The 13,808-nt window shown below is 40.4% G+C and overlaps 1 protein-coding gene across 3 annotated transcripts in view; it reads right to left on the reverse strand.

Moving 5' to 3' along the window:
• mta3 (metastasis associated 1 family, member 3) overlaps positions 1-13,808 on the reverse strand; it is a 233,063-nt gene that overhangs the window by 203,962 nt on the left and 15,293 nt on the right. For all 3 annotated transcript variants that reach the window (XM_078229698.1, XM_078229697.1, XM_078229699.1), the window contains exon 3: positions 11,333-11,426. In XM_078229698.1, the coding sequence (XP_078085824.1) occupies positions 11,333-11,426 (94 nt within the window). The remainder of the gene's footprint in view (positions 1-11,332; positions 11,427-13,808) is intronic.

Here is a 13,808-nt window from a genome sequence, read left to right on the forward strand (position 1 = left end):
ACTGATCGTTACTAAGGATAACAAATAAAAATCACGGAATTTTATACTGCAGGAGGCCATGCAGTCCATCACACCTCAGCCAGCTCTCTAAAGAGCTGTCCACCAAGTCCCTTTTGCCTCCTTTCTGCAAACATTTTAAAAATTGTTCAGTTTTAAATAGTTATCCACTTGCATATGGCTTCTGTTTCTACCACTGTTGCTCGTAGGAGACCCGTAGCCTAACAACAGTGTAAAAATAATTCCCTTAACCTCTCCCATCGTCCTTTTATTGATCTGAGCACTAGACAAATTTGAGTTGCTCAGAGTCAACAAGGCTTTTGAAGGGTAAATCATGTCTGACTAATTGAGTTTATTTTTTGAGGTAGTCACTAATGTGGCAGATGAGGGTGTGGCTATGGATTTTATCTCTATCCAGAACGCAATTGATAGGATTCAGCACAACAGATTAACCAAAAAAAGTATGGAATTGAAGGCTACTTGTGTCATGGATTGAAACTTGTTTAAGGGGGAGGATGGGACAGTGCTGTACTGGAGCTTCAGGCCTTCACTATCATTTACCCATGACTTGGATGAAGGACTAGAGAGTTATATACTAATTTTCAATACAAAGATTTTTGTTAGGTAAGAGTATCAAGTCTGTTGCGAGATCGAGACTTACTGTGTCCTCAGGAGGCTTGGGACTTCAACTCCCGGCATGCCTGCATAAAAAGGAAAATCTGATCATGTGATCAGGAGTGGAGCTGCATAAAAAGTCCCAGGAAGGGGATAGGGTGAGGTCCCAAAATTTAGAAGAAGATCTAAGAAAGCTTACAAAGGCTGTGATTTGCAGTGTCTAAGTAATAGGGCCTTAGGAGAAGCCCTCGAGATTGAAGTAGGCTGAAGCTGATGCCATGCTATGGGTTGTTGGGGCAAAGGTGCCTCTTTGGAGCAGTAATATTCAACTTGGAACGGCCAAAGAACTGAAGTTGTGCTTGTGAATTGGTGCTGGAGTCAGCCGCGGGATTCCAGGGGAACGGAGTCTCAGGAGACGGGATTGAAACCTTGCACAGTGGGCTGTCATTGGGGCCATCTGAGTTGGAGTGACTTTTGGAAAGAATTTCAAGATGAGACTTTCAAAGGTAAAGACTGCAATCCAAAGACGGAGTTTCAATGAGATTAGTTGACTCACAAGTGTGCACTGACGCCTGGGTGGGTTATTGAAAAATCTCGAATTTGTCTTGGTTGCATCTGCCATATATTGTACTGTGTTTGACCACAGGTTGCCTGTTAATTCACATGTATCTCAAATTAACCCTGAATGTTAGAGTACAAGATTGATATTGTCAATTATTTTATCTTTCTGACCTGGCATGGTAAAATTATCTTTTCTTTGTTTAAAAACTATGGAATCTCATGGCGTTATTCTGATAGCAAATGTCTTGAGTCTCAAACTTTGCCTTATCTAAAAAGGTACTGGTCCTAACCAATCATACCAAACATTTGGGGGTTTGAGCCAGGATCATCAGTGATGTGGAGGTACATTAAAGGTGGGTGTTCAGAGTTGAGGTACAGTTCAGCCACGAATGATGAAATAGATTAAAGGGTTGAATTGCCTATCTTGTTTCTATGTTCAGTAGCTAGGAGAAAGTTTTCCACTATTTATCTCAATAAAACCTCTTCACAATTTTGAACACCTCTATCAGTTCTCCTTTTAGCGTAATATTCTAATAAGCTAGTGTCTACTTTCATTTTTGGTATGAAAGCGAGTCTCTTCTGCAACTATTACATGACCTTGCATTCATTCCTAAACTAACACCAGAAACTAGATACAACATTCTAACTGAAGCCTAATTTATAAAATTAATTAATTCTAATTTATAAAACTTAGGATCCCATATAGTGTTTATTACAATTTTAACCACTTGTCCTTCCAATTTCAAAGATTGTGTTTATGTTCATTTATTTATTAGTCACAAGTAGGCTTATGTACACTGTGAAAATCCCCTAGTCGCCACAGTCCGGAGCCTGTTCGGGTACACTGAGGGAGAATTTAGCATGGTCAATGCACCTAATCTGCACATCTTTGGACTGTGGGAGGAAACTGAAGCACCTGGAGAAAACCCACGCAGACACAGGGAGAACGTGCAGACTCCACACAGACAGTGACCCAAGCGGGAATCGAACCAGGGTCTCCGGCGCTGTGAGGCAGCAGTGCTTACCACTGTGCCACCATGCCGCCCTTATCAGAACTCTATGTACTGATACTGAATGTATCAGAACTCTAAAGCCTCACTGCCCCTGATTGTTATCTACCGAGTCCTGCTGAACAATGAATGTGTCAACACTAAGTTTGGGTAGCCATATCTCAGCCATGGTAAGCCATATGTTCAAATAGTCCACTGACACTGAGGTCTGGATTTTCCAATCCCATTGTGCAGTCTCCACACCGATCCATCTCCCTCCAATCCAGCCAGGATAAGTTAGGATATTTGTGCTGGACTTCTTACAAAATTTCAGTACAATTCAATGCGAGGTGTGGAAGTGATACAATAGTTAAAATACTATGCTTCTGTTGGACTGTAATGTTAGTTGAAAAAAAGCAGACTTTTACAGTTTTTCTTGCTATTCTCCAAATTTCACTCTAGGTAATTAATTTGACTAAGTTCGGCTGCCATTGAAATCTAATACCCTCTCTGGTGCCTTGGCAATACTGAATATCCCAAAAATGCAAAACCATTCCTGATGCCCACTGCTGCTTCATCAGACAACTTCCATTGGTAATTTGACATAAACACAACAACTTACATACTGCTAGGTGTGTATCTGAAAATGCCCAAAGGGCTTTAGAGTCAGCAGAAAGAATACCAGCACTTTTTCAAGAGACCCACACTGAAGCTGTCCAAGAAGGGGAAATAAATGGCTGGTAAATTCAGACATCGTTGTCAGACATGTAAAGACTGGCTATTTGGGCAAGGGACTGACTGGGTGGTCACTGATACCCATGCATGAATCACTGCCTTTACGAAAAGAGACAAAGGCCTAAACTTTAGTTCATGCAATAGATCCACAAACCTGATCTGGGAGAAACTGCTTGGAAATGGGATTTTTGTTCCGGAGTAATAGGATCCTATGTGAATCCTATTACCCCGCGGTGGGCGACCTTGGCATGAGTGTGGGGGCTGCCAAGTGCGGGTGTGGGCTGGATGGAAGGCCTGCCTTGGAACAGCAGCACATCGTCAAAGACTTTCTAAAAAGCATCAAAACAAGAAAAAAATCCCCCAGCCCTCACACCCTCATGCCCCACCCATGTCACTTCATGCCCTTTATCCACCCCATGCCAACCAATGCCCCTCCAACCACCACTCATAGCCCTTTATAGTCAACTGTCAAATAGGGCCAAGTCCTCATGCCCCCCACCCACCATTATTTTCACTTACACCATGCCAACTAACCCAGTATCAACCATGAGCAGACCTCAGCAACTATGCTGAGTTAAAGTAAAATTTCAGTGTCAATTGCAGACTTTCACAGTCCCATCTCAGAGTCTCTAACCACTTGTAGCTGTCACACTGTGAAATGGAAGGCACCCCACTGTGATAATGGTAGATTATGAAATCAGTCATGCAGCGCAAATCCAGTAATGATAAGCCTCAAACTTGTGTCAACAGACTGAGTGAAAGAACAAGCAATGATTTTTTTTAATACTCCACCCATTTTTTCCAAAAATTTAAAGGGCATGCGTTTTTAGTTCTTGACAGCTTGGCAGTTGCTTTTGACAGCTCCCCTTGGCAGTTCCTCTTGACAGTTCCAATACATTTATGCACTTTTTACACACTCATGTCCACTTTTAACAACCCAAGAGGACAGCTTACCTCTCCCAAAGGTGTGCTGGAACATATACAAAGGAGTACCCTATCTCTCCAAAAGGATACCCCATCTCCCCAAAGGACTCTGTAAAATTTAGAGCTGCACCTACCAGGTTTAATCCGCATACCATGCTTCCCAATCATATATAACTGGAGACAATGGCTGTTTTATATGGGCAGTTGCACCTGCATAACACGCTTGTGCAAATCCTGCCCCAGCCCCATTCCCATGAAAATGGCAGGTACCATTTTTGGGGCAGACTTCCTGATTTTGGCCTCTTCTGCCATTTTCACAATGACAGAGCACCTCTCCGTTGTTGCAAAAATCCAGGCCAAAGTCTTTGTTTATCAATATGGTGAATCACACAAAAGGTCAATCTTTCTAGCCCTCCTCTAACTATAGAACTCTTCTTCTCAACCAGACCACTTTTCAAGAGGCATTGAGTGTGTTAAGGGGTAGGGGGATGGTGGAAAAGAAAAGATATACCACAAAAGGATGAGAAAAACTAAAGAGGCAATCAGTCCATTCTCACACACATTAGCAGTTGATTACAGAGCTCAATGGTGAGGAATTGAGGGGAGAAATGAGTGGGGTTCAACAAGTTGCATCAGACGAAATCCAAACTAAGAAATACAGGGGGAAAAATCCTTCTTCTGACCACGTTGCAAATACACAGATAGAAGAAAGTGCTCTACTCAACTATGGCAGCCATATGATACCAAAGGCAGTCACAAACCCCCAGGTTTATACAAGATTTCTGTGCAGGTCACAGCTTTCAGAAGAAAACAGAGAAGGCTAAAGAGGCAAAATTCATGGGAAACATTTGTCTTCAGATGATCATTCAAATCAATGCTACTGAAAGCTTTATGTTAACACTAATTCATTAGAGAGCTAAATTTGCAAAGGTGACAGATGACTTGTGTTAAGAGTTGCTTGGTTATTCCTACTTGTCACAAACAACAAAACTGATAAATGAAATTTTACTTTGAGCTATCCTCATGCATTTTTTTATTCTTTCTGGAGTGTGGCATCGCTAGTAAAGTGAGCACTTGTTGTCCATCCCTAATTTTCCTTGAAATGGTGTGGCTTGCCATACCATTTAAGAGGGCAGTTAGGAGTCAACCGCATGGCTGTTGGTCTGGAGTCACATCTCAGCAGACCAAGTAAGGATGGCAGATTTTCTTCTCTGAAGAGTATTAGTGAACCAGGAGGTTTTTACGACAATCAACAATGGTTGCATGTTCATCGTCACTGGGACTAGCTTTTCAACTCCAGATTATCAATGGAATTTAACTCCACCAGTTGCCAAGATGAGATCTGAGCTGTGCCTTCAGAACAGGATTATTGAATAAGTGACTTTACCATATGCCACAACCTCCAAAGCGCCAAAGGTAGAAAAAAACTTAACTAGTCAATTGCATAAACACAAATTGGGCTAAAGTAAAAATATTTTTATGTTTAAATAGAATAACTCTGAGGAAAATTTTTAAAATTGGCATTAAAAGTAATAAATATGGATTTTGGTACAGTCAAAGGATACTCGTCAGTACACTAGAAAAGTCTTTCCATCCATAGAAGGAGTGAGAGTTCTTGAAGAATTATTAAAGGATTTTGCAGGGAAGATTCAGAGAGAGTCCCAGGATACAGCACAGGCTTCAATTGCTTAGAATCAGTTTTCACAACCAAAGCAGGTGTTCCAAAATCTCAACATGGCTTCAGGAAAGGAAGATACCATGATACAAACTTGAATTTGTTTTTGAGCAAGTTATAATGATGGTACTGCAGTTGATATTGTGCAAAAACTCTTCAAGTAACCTTTGATAAGTTGTGATGAAAGGATTTCAAAGCCTGTTTTTTGAGATTGTCCCTAACTGAATCAGAAACCGAAAAGTTGGGTTTCTGGGTTTGTTTAATTGGATTTCCTGACTGACAACAGACTTTTGAGAAATTAGTCTCTGCTTAATAGGCAAATAAAAGCTAATTTAGGAAGAAGAAACAAGGTTGGCAGATCGGATTTCAGCTTGTGGACAGAACAGGGGAGAAGTTCTGAAAAGCTGCAGGAACTGTCAAGGCACATTGAAGAGGGTGGCTTTTATCAGAGCCGACCATACTATTTACTCTGGTGGGACTGATTGTTTGGATAGCCGTCAGCAGTGAAGGAGGATGTGGAGGAGTGCACCTTGTTGGTGACAATTGCATCCATGGAATTCAGATGGAGAAATGCAATTGTCAGAGGCTCCTTGAGGATCAGATCTTGCGTGACAAAGAGTGGTTGAACTCTACTGGAGGAACATAGAGTTGTGAGAGACATTAGGACTGCACATGGTACCATATATGTGCTAAGTGTGCTGCCTAAGAAATTGGAAACTAATCTTTGTTGTATCAGCTTATGGTTTCTATTGAATACTACTTATCTGTTAATGCGCGTTTAAGTTATGTTAGTTTTGGTTTCTGCTATAATTAAAATTATCTTGTCCATTGGGTTTTTCTTTTGGACATTGTTTGGAGAAGTTAGGTTCTTTCATGTTATTGGTCTCCACAGGGAGCATAAATACTAAAAACGGCTGAACCTTGTGGGACTGACGAGCAGATCTTGGATTGGATCAGAAACTATTCCGTTTGCATAAGAAGACACAAGTTACCAATGATAGAGGGTGTATGAGGGCAAAAGTCACTAGTGGAGTCTCGCACAGATGGTCAAGACAATTGCTCTTTAGTATCTTTACCAACAATCGGAATGAGGACATTGTTTGCAAGTTCATGGCTAAGACAAAATGTTTTGTGCTGAAACAAGGACCTTGTATTAAAAAGCTGCACGCAAATCAAGATGCAATGAAGCTGGGGATGCAAGGTGGCAGGATGGTGAATGTCTTTCAACACAGATAAATTATAACCATGATGGACTTGGATAGAGGGATTCTTCAAATATGTTAGACACAATGCAGGATGACGTGCTGAAGGCTGCTGAGTTAAGCACAAGTCATTCAAGGTCCATGAGCAATGCTGCTGAACTACTGTGAAAACAGTGTGCCAGGATGTGCAACAGAGATAATTATATCGAAAACAATCTCTTTGTACATAGTTTGATCAGGTCAGATGTAGATGCTATTTCTGACTATTGTCTCCTCAAATTGTACAATACAGAGACTCTTGAAAAGATTCAGAGGCGGTCTACCAGATTGATACCTAGTTTAAAAAGATTCACATATCATAACAGGCTTTGGGACCTGAGGTTTTTTATTTCATTCAAGTATTTTCCTCAAGGAGATACAATTACAATCTGCTAAATAGTGGAACAATTAGACTCAATCCACGTAGCTACACTATTTAAGCTGGATACTTGAGGAAGGGCAAGAGACACAAGCATAAGTTATGAAAAAAATAGAACTAAGCTTAATGGTAAATGTTCCTTCTTTTTGGAAAAAGTGTTTGACTGTTGAAAATCACCAGCATTTGCACTGAGTACAATTTTTTGAAAAATAATTCGCAAAGAGGCTGATGTAGTTCTTGGGTCTGGTAAACATCTACACAGAGGTTAGTGGGTAGCTGGGGGTAATGTCACAAGTCATTGTTGTCTCTTGGGGCTTCCTCTATTTCCTTCAAGGGTCAGAGAAAAATTTTCCAGGGATTTTCTTTCCTAAGCCGGACAACTAAATTTTCTTCTCCTCAAAAACTTGTGGCTGGGGACATGAGGAGTGCTGGTAACCTATGCCATTGCAGGTTCATATGGACCAGCTGATCTTTTGCTTTTTTTTGTAACTTCTAAGAGGAATACAAGCCCAAAAGGAGTTTGACCGAATTCCTGGGCAAGACTATATCCCATTTAGTCAACCGAGACCATGTTATTTTCACAACCAAAAAAAAATCAATAAAAGCACACACAGCATGAAGATTTTTTTTAATAGATCAACATGATAAATCATTGCACCAGCATAACATTTCATGCCGACAATCAATTTTTTAAAAAATTAAATAGCTACTAGCAATTCCAACTTTAAAATTAAGTTAAGTTTCCACTATGCTTATTACTTTAGAACACATTTGGAATAGACTTTAATGAGCCATTCATACAGTTAGCTGTCGATGCAAGAGACTAGTAAGAATGCAACTTCTCTTTAAAATAAAATTGGATACTCCGATTCAATTCCGTGTAATCACTATTTGTTCGAAGTAAAAAATACTAAACAAAGACAAAATCTCCATGTAAAACCAAAATGATGCAGTTTTAAAATAACTGCTTTGTATTTTGCTGAAACTAAGGCCCGATTTCAGATTACACTGAAGCAGCTATTTATTTTTAAAAACTGATTGATTTGAATCATAGAATCCCTACAGTACAGAAGGAGGCCATTTGACCCATCGAGACTACACCGAAAACAATCCCACCCAGGCCCTATCCCCTAATCCCACATATTTACCCTGCTAATTCCCTTAACACTGAGGGGCAATTTATCATGGCCAATCCACCTAACCTGCACATCTTTGGACTGTGGGAGAAAACCGGAGCACCCAGAGGAAACCCACGCAGACACGGGGAGAATGTGCAAACTCCACACAAACAGTCACCTGAGCCCGGAATCGAACCCGGGTCCCTGGCACTGAGGCAACAGTGCTAATACTGTGCCACTGTGCCGCCTGAGCCTGCAATGGCATAGGTTACCAGCACTCCTCATGTCCCCAGCCATAAGTTTTTGAGGAGACGAAAATTTAGTTGTCCGGTTTAGGAAAAAAAATCCCTGGAAAATTTCTCCCTGACCCCGAAATGGACTCAATTCTAAAATCATGATCTGCCCTTAATCCCAAAATCATTGCAGTTACAGAATCCATAGAATCCCTACAGTGCAGCAGGCCATTCAACTCATCAGGTTTACACCGATTTTCTTAAAGTGCATCTTATTCAGGACCACCGTGCATTTACTATGGGTAATCCACCTAACCTACACATCTTTGGACACGAAGGGGCAATTTAGCATGGCCAATCAACCTAACCTGTACATATTTGTGGGAGGAAACCGGAGCACCCAGAGGAAACCCACGCAAACACGGGGAGAACATGCAAACTCCACACAATCAACCAAGGTCGGAATCGAACCCAGTCCCTTGCACTGTGAGACAGCTGTGCTAACCACTGTGTCACCATGCCATCCCTTTATTATTTCTCCAAGCTTAAAACCAGGTTAGCAGAAGTAGTCCGTGTTCATTTGCAGCAAGTCCTGGACAATATTCAGCCCTGGCAAGTAATATTCATGCCACACAATTACCCAGGCAATGTCCATTTCGAACGAGAGAATCAGACCATCCACCCTTTGGCATTTAAAGGCATCATCACTGCTAAGTCCCCTTCTATCAACATGCTGGGGGCTACCATTGACAAGAAACTGAACTGGACCAGCCATGTAAATACTCTGACTACAACAGCAAGTTAGAGGCTGGGAATTCTGCAGAGAGTAACACCAATTCGCCAAAGCGTGTCCTATCATCCACAAGGCACAAGTCAGGAGTGGAATGGAACAATCTCAGGTTGCCTGGATGCATGCAGTTCCAACAACATTCAAGAAGCTCAACACCATCCAGGACAAAGGAGCCCGCTAGATTGGCACCCTACCCACCACCTTAAACATTCACTTTCTCCAACACTAATGCACAGTCATAGCAGTCTACAAGATGCACTGCAGAAACTCATCAAGAATCCTTCAACAGCATCTTCCAAATCCATGACCTTTACCACTTCAAAGGACAAGGACGGCCAGATGCATGGGAACACCACCACCTGCAAGTTCCCATTCCAGCCACGCTACAGTTCCTGACTTGGAACTATATTGCAATTGCTTCACTGTCACTGGGTCAAAATTCTAGAACTCCCTTTCCAGCAGCACTGTGGGTGCATCTACAACATGTGGATTGCAGTGGTTCAAGGTGGCAGCTCACCACCACCTTCTCAAGATCAATTAGGGATGAGCAATAAATACTAGCCTAGCCACTGATGCCCACACCCATGAAAGAATATTTTAAAAAGCTGCTGTCACCAACAGCTGTAGCGCTGAACAGAACTCGGTTGCAAAATGGCAGAGACAAAGGTTTTACTTTTAAGGAATATTGGAAAGCTGCCACAATTTTAATACAGTTGTTCTTTATGAAACATGCAATGAGCATTATGCAGAACGGTGCACAAATCTCTTGTCAATGTGCAAGCACAAATGTACCACATTGGACAAAGCCAATCTGTATGAAACAAACAGAAAATATGAGTGTGTATTGAATTAAAACCACATTTCCATTAACCAAATTAACTCACATATGTACTTGCAAGCTAGGTCAAATGTTGGTTACAAACCAATGTATATTTGTACCCTGATTCAGAAATATTAAGACTAGGGAATTGACAAGAGTGAGATTTAGGTCAGAGAGATCACAGCCTTTTTAAAGCACAGTTTAGGTGTTTTAAGACTGAAATATAACAAAAAACCAGACTACACAAATTTTGCTTCAAACTTCACTAAACAAGCTGGCAAATAATGATGGTTTATGATAGAACAGACCTACTCATAAACCACTGCAGGCAAAATTTTCAAAAACAAAGATTGATTTTTGTGTCATCGCCTAAAATTATTGGTGCAATTTTGCAAAGTACAAATTAAGTTCTGCCTTCTAATCTAGCTACATTCACCTCTAATTAGACACATGGTTTGAGAGTCTGGTGAGAAAAAAAATTACCAAATTCAAAGGTAAAAAGAGGAAATTAAGATTTAAATATTAAGATTAAACAAGTAATCTACAAAGAGATTTTTATGTTGATAAGTGGTCATACACAGCATCAGTAATTTAATGTTCAACAAAGATTCTTATTGAAGTAATTTTTCAAACCACGAGGTAATTATTAGCCGAGGCCAAAAATTCTAACCTATTTTTATAACTTTTTTAATTTTATATTAGACCACAGTACCATCATTCTTCAACAAACTGCTGTTTGGGGAGGCACAAGGAAAAGAGAAATTGTGCTCAAATGCAATATTGTCAAACAACTGTAAAATGCTTTGCTAATAGATTCAAAATAATATTTATGTAGTTGTTCTAGAGCACTGGGTTTTTTTTAATGCTCCAAAGAGTACGATGGCATGGTGCAATGCACTGTACCACTGGGTTGTAGGATGCTTGTTCACACTCATTGCTTCCTTTATCTCACGGAAGTTCTTCTTCATACCCCTGTGTACTCGAACTGATATTTAAATTTTTTCAAAAATAGCGAAATCTTGAAAACCAGATATAAAGATTTTAAAACAAGCACAATTCTTTTGTACGAAATATAACCAAAATGTTCTGCAATATCCTAATGCTGCAGAGACATTTACGGAAAGAATTAAGAACACTTTACCGAATAAATACATTTTAAACTGTTAAGTCTAACTTGGTGCAAATCTGCTGCCATTGACCACAAAGTTAATCAACAATTTCAAGCTCGGCACTTAAAGTCTTAAATGAAACTTACTTGCATGTTTATCGGCAAGTACTATTAGACTGTTTGAAATGTCTCGGCGCCGGTAAAAACAGACCACCTTTGCTTCCACGTTGCCACTTGCAGTCTGGAAAGAACAGTCAAAATATCAAACCATGCTTTTGAGGGCATAGCCCTCTATGACATATTTTAATATCAATTAACAGAAGTGTATGGATCACAAGTGATGCTTAAAAACTATTAAAAACACATTCACAACATCCTACATTCATACAGCACTTTTAATGTAGAAAAGCAACCCAAAACATTGCCGAGAAAGCCAACTATGGAGTAGAAATTAAGAGGGGTACACATTTAGCATATCATTTAACATGTCTCTTGGAAAGTAACCTTCTCTGTCTGTCAAAAAGAAAACCATCTCATAACTTTTCTTGTCGTCATGTACAATTACACCCTCCTTTTAAATTCCTACCACTCAACCAAAACAACAGGATGTTTGAATTCACTCACTAAAAATGTGCAAGTGATGCTTGAGCTGGTTTGCCTTCCATTTTTCTCCCTCAGTTTGACAGCACTTTCTCATTATTCTGTAGGGATGGTTTTAACCCTACACAGCCGGCAGAAGACAAATGGGTGGGCAGTTAAAATTGCCTAGGTCACACACTCAACAAAAAGCGATCAGGAAACTACAATCCCAACTTTAACATGCTCTACATAGTCGGCAGCAATGATATCTGATCAATGCAGGCCAGGCCTTCTTAATAGATCATGTTAGGGCCCAATCACACCATGTGGGCTGAACAGTAAAAGCTAAGCTAGGAAGCAGCAATGAAAGAGGCCAAGACAGCCAAGTAGGACCAGAAGGAGCGTGACAGCACTTGGTAAGGAAAGCTTCGACCATTTCTGCAGCATATCCAAACACCACAAGAAAGTGCCATTTCCAATTACATTATGACAATCTCCAGGCCCTTCTATTTTCCGTTTCCAGTTGATTGCGGGTACAAAATCAGCCAGCAGGGTTTAACAGAGGCCCAGCAATTATTCTAACCCGTGCTTAATTTCTGGAGCAACAAGTGCCTTTCCAAATAGTCTTGCCACCCATCCATCCAAAGCTTGCCAACAGTTAAAATTGGGTTTTGTGTTTCAACTCAGTAGAACAAGGCTTGTGCAGAATCAGACAGGTTTGGACATATCCAAGATATTATTTTCAAAATATTTATACAAAATACTCAGATCAACATAGTCTCCTGGGAACATATGCAACAATATTAATATTTTTTTAAAACTTCACATCTATCTCAAATACAATTCTCTTGAGACAGTTCCTCTTTTTGATTCAATGGGGATCAGCCCTATCATGCAAAGCAAGGCTAACGTCAGCAACAGTCCATGTGCACATTAAATGCAGCAGATTCAAATTTCTCAAGCTCAAGATATTACTGTTGCACCCAAAGAAAAATTTAATCTCTGGGTGCGATCTTATAGCCATTCACACCACGCTCCCGCTGCAGCGGGGTCAGAGAATTTGACGCCCAGCCAAATCTCCGTTCACTACAGCGGGATGGGAAAATTCTGCCGGAGTGAAAATTCTGCCGGAGGCACAAGCTATTGGCTAGTTAGCCTGACATTGGTCACTGGGACAGTGCTGGAGTCTATTGTTAAGGAAGCCTGGTAAACGTATTTAGTGTAGTATGATTAGAATAATTCAACATTGTTTTACAAAAGGAAAACCCAGTTTGACAAATTTATTAAAGATAAGACCATAAGACATAGGAGCAGAATTAGGCCACGCGGCCCATCGAGTCTGCTCCGCCATTCAATCATGGCTGATATTTTTCTCATCCCCATTCTCCTGCCTTTGCCTCATAACTCCTAAACCCATTATTAATCAAGAACCTATCTATCTCTGTCTTAAAGACACTCAATGACTTGGCCTCCACAGCCTTGAGATGAGGAGAAATGTCTTCACTCAAAGATGTGGTGTAAAGAGTTAATGCGAATATGTAAAGGAGACAATTCACATCATCTTGTGGAAGTGATGCAAGATCACATGATCAGATTCTCTCTTGCAGCCTCTTGGCAAGAATGAAGTCTGTTTCTCGATATAGTTATTCTATTTCATGTTTTAAATAAAATTGATATTAACCCTTACCAACAAGTCATTAACAGTACCTTGAACACAAGAACATTTAATGGTGACAGCAGGTAAGGGACAACAGGAAAACAGCCAGCAACCAAATAGCATGTGAACGAGCAGCAGATTTAAAAAAAAGAACAGAATGGAAAAGTCATTGCCATTACCAAATTGCTTCAAGCAAGTTTGTGTTGCAGTTGGGCTAACTCAAAAGAAGAATTAATTTGAGAGATGGAATTGTTGTTGGAGTCTAGACGAAAACTTGTCAGACTTATTGCAGCGAGGGATGACTTAATATTAAGTAAGGCTGTTCAGTTGACCAGGCGAGCGAACAGAATTACTCATAACTTCGAGGTGACAGGGAGACTCATTTGC

The sequence above is a fragment of the Mustelus asterias genome, chromosome 15 (assembly GCF_964213995.1).
Source record: "Mustelus asterias chromosome 15, sMusAst1.hap1.1, whole genome shotgun sequence".
In the NCBI taxonomy this organism is placed as follows: domain Eukaryota; kingdom Metazoa; phylum Chordata; class Chondrichthyes; order Carcharhiniformes; family Triakidae; genus Mustelus; species Mustelus asterias.